The sequence below is a fragment of the Oncorhynchus mykiss genome, chromosome 12, assembly GCF_013265735.2.
Source record: "Oncorhynchus mykiss isolate Arlee chromosome 12, USDA_OmykA_1.1, whole genome shotgun sequence".
Classification (NCBI taxonomy): domain Eukaryota; kingdom Metazoa; phylum Chordata; class Actinopteri; order Salmoniformes; family Salmonidae; genus Oncorhynchus; species Oncorhynchus mykiss.
In genome coordinates, this window is record NC_048576.1 from 87912443 (window position 1) to 87921785 (window position 9343).

A 9343-nucleotide genomic window follows, 5' to 3' on the forward strand; every position below is an offset into this window, starting at 1 on the left:
GGCTGAAGAGAGAGAGAGATCAGAACAATGATGATCGAGCAGCATGTACTGTAAACTAGGGCGGCATGATATGGGCAAATACATTTAATTGTGATTCAGATCAAAACCCTTGGGTGAACTGTTGGAATCATGGAAATAAAATGTGTTTTCAGTGATATTATTTTAATAATATAATCTTTGAGAACTAACAATTGCAGGAAATTTGCTAAATCTATTTCAGTTCCATGGAGAATTTAAGAATTGCAGGAAATTGGCTTGAAAATGCACAAAAATTTGCTACACCACTTAGATAAGGAGCCTGTCAAATGTTCCCTAAAATTCAGCAGAGCCAAGTCTAACTGCGACCTTTGCCGCATCCATTGCCACACCCACCACCCTAAGCCACTTTTTTTATCCATAAAAAATACACTGCACAACATGAAAAGTTTCTTCCTTGAAAATTCAGAGGGAGAGAACAGTGTGTGACTGACATGAGACATACCATGAGAGGAAACACAGGAAGCAAAGGAAACACCAAGCTAAGGGAGAGTTAGTCCAAACTAAGATAACTACAAAGGCGCTATGCTACCGTTTTCATTGTGTTATTCCCTCATAACACACAGTCTTACACACAGAAATGCTGAACCACAAGCGCACACACTGACAGAATCATCGGGCTGAATCATCGAAACCACAACCACAGCGGTTGCTCGTGTGAGCAACTCTGGAACTCATCAGCAAGAATGCACCAAGATCTTCAATGTATCAACTGTCAAGGATGAATATTTGTATCAAGACTGAAAATATTTAGCTAGAAATAGAAGACATTAAAATACATCTTTACAATTTCAACATTCTCTCCTCACTCCAACTGTTGTAAAATGTATTCTCAAACGTACTTCAAAAGATCTCTTTACTCAAGTGAGAGCAAAGACAATCAAGTCAGTAAGATTTCTGAATGCAACACAAACTCATTCAGGACTCCTAATGGTGCTTTACTCTTGGAAAGAGATGTCAAACGGGAGGTGAATGAGAAACAACCTCAGGATTGAGGCGGCAGAACCCTTTCATTCTCCACGGCTGTGGTAATGACTGATCTGACAGAGGCTCTGACTGTAGTCAGTGAACATAACCACATTAGGGCGATGGGATTCAATAACAAATACTATTTTTATCTGAGTCACAGAGGAACAGATAACTAGTGTAGAAAGGAAAGATTGATGATAACCCTCACCACTCATCTGGAGGCCATCTGAATACGGGAAGAGCAACAGATAGGTCCCTGAACCTTGGATAAGACACAGTATGAAACCTCTAGCCTGTTCTACAGAGGAACAGGATATGTACTATACCATTTCAATTCAAGTAAATACTCCTGCAATTGTTCCATACACACACTCTGAATTGTCTAGAATGGACATGAAATTAACCTGATGAAACGGTCAGTAGATGCCAGTCAGTAGTGTAACGGTCAGTAGCTCAGCCAGCATTCTCACCTGAGGGAGTAGGTATATCCTGTGTTCTCTGGAGCACACTGTGGAGGAGTGTATGTGTGTAGGCGAGAGAAATCCATGGTCATTCTCCGATCAGACTGCAAGAGTCAGGGTGGAAAGGAGAGGGCTCTTTAGGCCATGGCACAATAGATGAGGGATTATCATTCTAACACACCAGCAAAGGCATGCATTACACACACACACACACACACACACACACACACACACACACACACACTTGTTCAGCTTGTCTCTCGGGACTAGTACTGTTTAGATCCAGTAAAAGGTACTTTCCCACAGAGCAATAGCATAGTCCTACAAACACTCACTAGTTAGCATACAAACAAACTGTTCCACACACATACTACACCTCTCTGGTGAATATTAGTCACTCTCTCTCTGTGCCTCCACAGCCCAATCCCACATTAGACCCAATCTACTTGGCTTCACTCCAAGAAAACCTAGGCAGCAGTAGCTACTCTGGAGAGTCCCAGAGCCCAGGCAGGCAGACAGGCAGGAGGACAGGCGAGTAATGAGAACAGTTACACATTATAATTTCCCCTAGCCCACAACACTACAGCCCTGCTCTGTTCTGTTCTGTAGAATAGACTTGGCCAACCTCCTTCCCTTGCATTATGTCTGCGGCCTGTTGACGACAAGCGCTTCGGAAGGCAGGCAGCAGGGTTGGGTAATGAATGGAACTCTTCTTCTCTTTCTGTAGTTCAGCAGCTGTGGGCTGACAGGGACCAGTGGAGACAGGGCAGGGGACAATGAGAGTCCCTCTCAGGCAAGGCACCCAGCCAAAATACCAGACTGACTCCCTCTCAGGCACAGCACCCAGCCCAATACCAGACCGACTAGGGAAAACAGGCTTTCTCCCTTCAGAGAGTGGCACATACAGAGGTGGAGCTATAGGCCCAACCCTGGTAATGGACGGGACACACCTAGCCAGGTAGATGCCTGGGGCCTGTTTAGGAGGGTGCGGTGCAAATAACATTACAGAATGTTTGTGTAGGAGAGGAGTAGACATAATTGTGGGAATTTTGCCAGTTCTATACATTAGCCTACATTTCTGTCTACAACATTGTGAGCCCTGCACACTCCCAGAAGCAACACCAGGAAGATGGCAAGCTTGGGACACAGCAATCTATAAGCTACTCAATTGAACATGACCCCGTGAAGGGTCAGGAGAGGGCTAACATGAAACCTGTTTAAACCCTCAGTCAACTATATAGTAACCTAACAGGTACTATGTAGGGAACATGACAGGGATGAATTTGGATGTGGTGATTCGTTTAGTCTATTCAAAACAGAGGGAAATCAATAAATGGAGCTGAAACACTAATGCATTGATTTTAACTATGGATCTACAACATCTAGCCTTGAAGTAAACTCAAACAGCAATATGCACAGAATTCAATGGTTACGTAATTCAGCGGGTTTGGTTTCAATGACTCCACTTCCGCTGATAACTTACAGTAGGATGGCCCTTCAATACTACCCACGTCATATCTTCCTACAACAAACCCTGAGCTGTGCTGATACTACAGTAGCTAAGGAAGCACCCCTGCTACCTATAATATACTATTATAGAGGTTGTACTAAATAAGAGCGAGCACTATAGAGGGAACAGATGGCATTCCCCCAAATCTGCCATATCAGAGGGACTACTGCCTGGTAATCTTAACCACAGGTCAAATCTATTTGTAAATCCAAAGGCCCAAAACAGGGATTAATAATCATGAAAACCCATGTGGCGTCTTTAATTCTGCCTGGATTAGTCGGTTGGATTGGTGGCCTGTTGTTGGTAATCCTTCAGGATGCAGAAGTTACTGGACATTCCAAGTTATGGAAAATAACAATATAAGCTCTCCTGTGTGTTCAAAACTGAATTATTTTGAGATTGCAGAGCTGAGATGGAAACCAACTTTAGAAACATGTTTCAACTGCCATCCAATGTATCACAACCACCATAAAAGAGCAATTGGTCATCCTCCATGTTTGCTTTTACAAGCCATCTTCCCATGGGTCATGGCTAGAAAGGATTCAGCTTTTGTCAAATTCACATAAAAGTTTATTATTATTATTTTAATTTGAGCTAAACCGGACTCTTTATAACCTTAACTTAATTATCCTAACCTGCTAGATTAACTATCCTAATCTGCTGCGTAAATTCTCCTAACCTGCTACGAAATGTCAAATCTGAAAAAACCTGTATCCTTTCTCATCAAAACCCTCCCCAGGCTTAGCTTGTAAAATCTTGCAAAGGGCACGACCTATGAACTTATACTCGAGAGACAGGCTGAACACAAACAGCACAGGCAAACTCACTAGCCCGCACACACACACACATACACACAAAATAGAGCAGGGTTTCCCAAACTTAAATAACCAACTCATCACCAAGCTTTGATTATTAGAATCAGCAGTGTAGTGCTTGGGCAAAAAAACAAAACGTGCACGGAGGGGGGCAGGACCAAGTTTGGGAACCCCTGCTATAGAGAACCACAGTATGAGTCATAATACCCATAAAACCGAGCGGTCAAACAGGGAAATGGTACCAATAGTTTAGATTTAAGAAAGTCACCTTGTCCGGGAGAGATTTACATGGTTATCAAAACGTCATGCCAGGGTAAGCCCACATGAAACACAAGCTGTGTTTGAATACTCATACTAACCTCACCATTTGTGAAGCAAATTGAGTATATTGTATGTGTAACGGATGTGAAACGGCTAGCTTAGTTAGCGTGGGCGTCATTTTCAGTGACGTCACTAGCTCTGAGACCTTGAAGTAGTAGTTCCCCTTTCTCTGCAAGGGCCGCGGCTTTTGTGGAGCGATGGGTAACGATGCTTCGAGGGTGACTGTTGATGTGTGCAGAAGGTCCCTGGTTCGCGCCCGGGTATGGGCGAGGGACAGTAAAGTTATACTGTTACATATGCTTATTGGTCATAGTATGGATATAGTTAACATGCCAAAAGTTCCCGTAAAATAATTCGCCAAAATACAAAGTATACACGCAGTGGACACTGTTTCCATGTTTTTACGGCCCATAATGCCATTCTTCAGGAAATGGCTGTGGCTTGATAATTTTTAAGATTAGAAGAAAATGGTGGAAAACATGCAGCCAAAGACCGATGAGAGCTGATACAAATTCATTGCTTGAACTAATTATGACAGATGTTAAGCAATGTAATAAGGTAATAACTTTTCACATAAGTTACGTTATGTTGGCTGACAATTTGTTAGCTACGCTATCCTTACGAACCACATAGCATTAGAGCAGTATGTAAGCTAGTTACCGGATGTTAGTTGGCTACTAATACATCAAACTTGCCAGGCAGTATATTAACTAACTACCCAACGTTGACTTGGTTATTCACATCATTCTTAGCTAAGTGGTATATTTACCCGAAATCGTAAAATGTTTAGCTAGTCATTGGTTATGCTAACAAGCTAGCAAGAGGTTGCATCGCAACATCAAGTTCAGGAGCACTCAACTGAAACGACAGTTTGTTTACAGTATACTAAAATGAACTAATAGTACGTAGTATACTCATTAAGTATACAGTATGGGTATTCGAACACAGCTACAGCCCTTAAGTGATTCTAAAATCCCCAATGGAAAAATGAATGGTGGAAAAACGATTGGCACCATTTCCCTGTTTGACCACTAGGTTTTATCGGTATTATGACACCTCCACTGTGGAGCTCTATAGAAACATTTCTAAAATTGCCACTTTCACAACATGCATGTTTTTTTTTGTAAAACGATCTTCTTTTCACAAAACAGTAGGTGACGAGCTAGGTATAAAAATAAAAATAAACGATATCGAATTGTTGATTCTGCACGTCGGGTTTTGGATATGTCAAAATTTGTACTTCCATTTCAATGTGTGCAATTGGAGCAGCAAATGCCCAAATTACAAATATGAATGCATGTCCAAGTGACTCAAACTCCGTGAGTCTCGTATTGCCTAATGCTAATTTTAGAAGGCAATATTTAAACAACGCAGACACCCGTCCATGCACTGACATTAACGTTGCGTTTATAACATACATATCAAACGTGGGCTCTCATTGCGCGGATACTGAGGGTTAAAGCAAACGTTTGAGCCTAAGGTCGCAGTTAACATTTGAAATAATGAAACAGGCCCGAGGTTCTGTTCGCTGTCAAAACAGAATTCCGGAGAAAGGAGCCAGAGCACTACAAACTGGGAAATAAATGCCCGTTAATTTATATTAAATTACATTTTATGACTACTAAAAAAAACGGAAGATAAAACATAATTCCAATAATATCGCGTGTAACTTCTACTTGCCCGTCAGATAAGAGTCCATCTGTTATTCTTATGAGCGTAATCCAGTTGAAAAAGATCCACACATTTCTGTCTTGCAAGATGCGTTAACTTCACACCGCATGTCGAGGCGTCTATTCCAGGTATGGTGCGTTCGATGATCCTAACCCAGATACCAAAATAATATTTATCCGTGAACATACACAAAAGTTTGCAAGTTGACAGTGTGTATGTGTACGTAATTATCAGGCACTACAAGCAGAATTCCAAAATGGCTTCCCAGACGTAACAAAGCAAGAAGGATCGCAGCAGAGATGTTCCTCCCACTCCCAGACCCGCTATTGTCAGTTTATGGCGCACACTGAATCTATTGGAGTAAAATGAAATTGCTACATCCCACCACTACTGTAACTTCTCCCATCGGATGAGAGTTGAACTGGGAGTAGTGATCCAAGTATAATAGATATACTGATAAACTATAGCGTAACACTGAATATGATTTTGTATCAAATCAATCAAAATCACTGAGTACAAATACTGGAGGTACAGAATACACCAAAAAATAAATCACTGTTTTTGTCACAGGACTAAAAGAGCTCAATACCTATATGTCTAGGGCTCTTATACAAAACTAGAAATAATCTATAACTGGACAGTACAATGCAATCTGGGAAACTACTGCTACTGCACATTCAATGTATCATTTGCACTCATTCAGATACATATTCATGATCCATCAACAGCTGTTTCCCCATCACCTCTCCAGGACAGAACTCCTACAGCTGAGGGATCACTATTCATGTAAATGATGACCACAGGACAGAGAGTGGTATTTTCTCTCTGGTCAAAAACATTAATGTTGGGCCAAACTCAAATCTTAACCAATGCAAGTGAATTCATACATACCCACATACATACATACATACATACATACATACATACATACATACATACATACATAAAGTCTAACAAGTGGCCTGTTTACAGAGCAGATTACAACCCAAATGTCAAATCAGGATCAGCTGAGAAGTTGAGCCTCATCAATAATTAATTTGGCCCCCATGGAACCTTTTGGATCAAGATTTAGAAAATAGTCTCATGAGACCAATAAAACAGGATATATGCAACAGGGCAGTGGCACATTGCATGCAGCCAAGTCTGCATCTCCATGCCAAAAAAAGTGGTCCAGCATCATTCTCCTCCCACTTCATAGGACTACTGCACCACCTACTGTCTGTGAGAGTGTATTACATGGTGATGTACCCTCTCACCCAAGCCATTTGAACCAATCACAGGGCTTTGGAAGATTGACAGGGGGAGCAAAGGGTGTCCTCTCTGGTGTCTCGTTGGACATAGAGGCAGTGGGGTTTAGGGATAACATGACAGGAGTGGTTGACGCACGTCACTTGAATCGAATGATGAAGTGGTTCTCCCAACTTATGTAAAACTTGGGTATGTGAGATATGCGGTGAGACCGCATGTACAGAAGCCGCTGCAGTGTTACAATTGTAAAAAGTTGACATGTGGCAAGTGTTTGTCGAAGGAATACATATGTTGGAGAGTCAGATGAAGCATGTTGCTGTAATTGTGATGGGAATCACATTCCCGAGTTCCTAGAGTGCCCTGTAAGGATGAAGGAGGTCGCAGGATCAGGGCTATCCAGCAGATCTCCTATGTGGAGGCAGTGAAAATAGCTGAAGGAGTGAAGAGATATGAGATGGTAGTGGATGTCCCACAGACTGCAGTGAATGCCATGCAGGAGAAGGATCTCGACACACTAACAGTGAAGAAGGTGGACTTTGATGCGTATATAGCACAAGTGACATTGCACTACTCAAACTAATTTTAAAAAATCAACAAAGAAATCTAAGAAGTTAGACATCATTGTGAAGGGGGCAAATATATTTCTGGATCTCCAGGACTTTACAGCAGAAATGTTACAAGGAATACTGAATTAAGAGGTTCCTGAGCTGGGCTCTGAATAGACATTTAAATCCGACTGAAAGAGTAGTTTTTGTTCAAAATTATGGGTTAGTTATTAATAAGAGAACATCGTGGTATATATAGCCTGGTAGTGACCGGCCTCACACTCCAGTACAGTAGCTCCAGTACAGTAGCTGGCAGTATATGCATCTGTTAGTTGGTTGCGATCCGCCCCAAAAACACAAAGAAGAAAACAGGTGACGCAGTAGGCAGGGTTACCGCGAGATTTTGGATTCAAAGTAAATCTAGTTCAGCTGGAGATGAGAAAAACATATTGTAGTTAGCTACCCTGTCAACATAAACGTCAATGATGCACACACCGTTCCAGTTTAGATAATTAGTGCACTGGTCAATAATTACGAAATCAGGAGAAAGAAATAAAGTGCATGCAACCATGGTGGTGGTTGGTCGTGCAGCCTTGATGTGCTAGCTAAGTAGCTAGCTAGCTTACGTCATACCTTCTCGTATTCTTTCTAACGTTACTTTTCTGTTTTCTAAGTACATCACTAGTTGCACGTATAATCCAACACTTATGCATACATTTCGCACATTTCGCACTCATATAACAAGTTACTGGTAGTAGACACCACTAGTCTGAATGTGGGACTATTTCTAAAACAGTTCACGTTTACTGTAACTTACACTCGGCGCTGGTTGTCAAATCCACAGGTTGTTGTGAAGATGAACGACGGTCTGTCTGGTTGTTCAGTTATCCACCAAAATCAGTCCAAGGAAGTAAAATGTTGCTACCAAGTCAGTGCATGGCAAGCCTGACTAAAAAGTAGCCAACGTTCGGTTTGCCCTTTCCCCGACTGGCACAGTAATATTTTCCGCTGCTCAAACTGACATCACATGGAGCAGAGCAATAATTAACCGCGTTTCAAATCACAATCCTTTTTAGGTAAAAATGCCCATATATAGTAGCTGTAGGAAGCAGCCAGAGCTGTAGCGCTGCCTACTGGACGGTTTAAGCATCTCTTTTTCGTCTCTGTCAACAGTTTTTTTGGTGTTGTTGTAAATAACAATACGTTTTTTTATACATAGATTGTTATCTATACACTAATTAATTACCTGGAATTTATAACCCAATTACATATCCGTTATACACTGTTTATAAAGAGTACCTAAATATAAAATCTTACTATTTTTAAACTGGCCAATATAGGCATACTGTGATATCATTTAGACCAGCAGTAGAGTGCACTGTATACTATCCTATGACAGCAACAACAAAAACGACCAGCACATCATCCCTTGAAGAGGTAGGCTAGATAACCAGTTCTACAGAGTAAATAATTGTGTTTTGTGAATCCATTTGTGTTATATGACAATGGAAAGACTTGTGGAGGAAACTTTCTAGCCTACTATGAGATAAAATATGTAGGGCAGGCCACATGTCATGAGGAATGTTGGTGATGCTGATCTTATTGTTTCTTGTTACTGACCTGAGGTCACATGACTAGAACGTTGCATAGGTTGTGTGAGTACAACTATCACACTCTTGTATAAGATAGGATCACTTTTGACAGGATTATAGACAATTAGCTACACAGTATGAGGAACTTGTTGCACTTTGTGTTTGTTTGAGTTGC

At 41.3% G+C, this 9343-nt stretch overlaps 1 protein-coding gene across 8 annotated transcripts in view; it reads right to left on the minus strand.

Moving 5' to 3' along the window:
* The window catches only part of LOC110539052 (SUN domain-containing protein 1), a 49714-nt gene extending 41063 nt beyond the window's left edge, over positions 1 to 8651 (minus strand). For 5 of the 8 annotated variants that reach the window (XM_036939039.1, XM_036939044.1, XM_036939043.1 and 2 more), the window contains exon 1: positions 1476 to 1570. In XM_036939039.1, the coding sequence (XP_036794934.1) occupies positions 1476 to 1558 (83 nt within the window). In that variant the 5' untranslated portion in view covers positions 1559 to 1570. Of the gene's footprint in view, positions 1 to 1475; positions 1571 to 5792; positions 6125 to 8393 lie in introns of those variants that run through there. The other 3 variants (XM_036939045.1, XM_036939046.1, XM_036939047.1) reach the window with 3 other exon arrangements.
* Between the last annotated feature and the right edge of the window lie 692 nt (positions 8652 to 9343).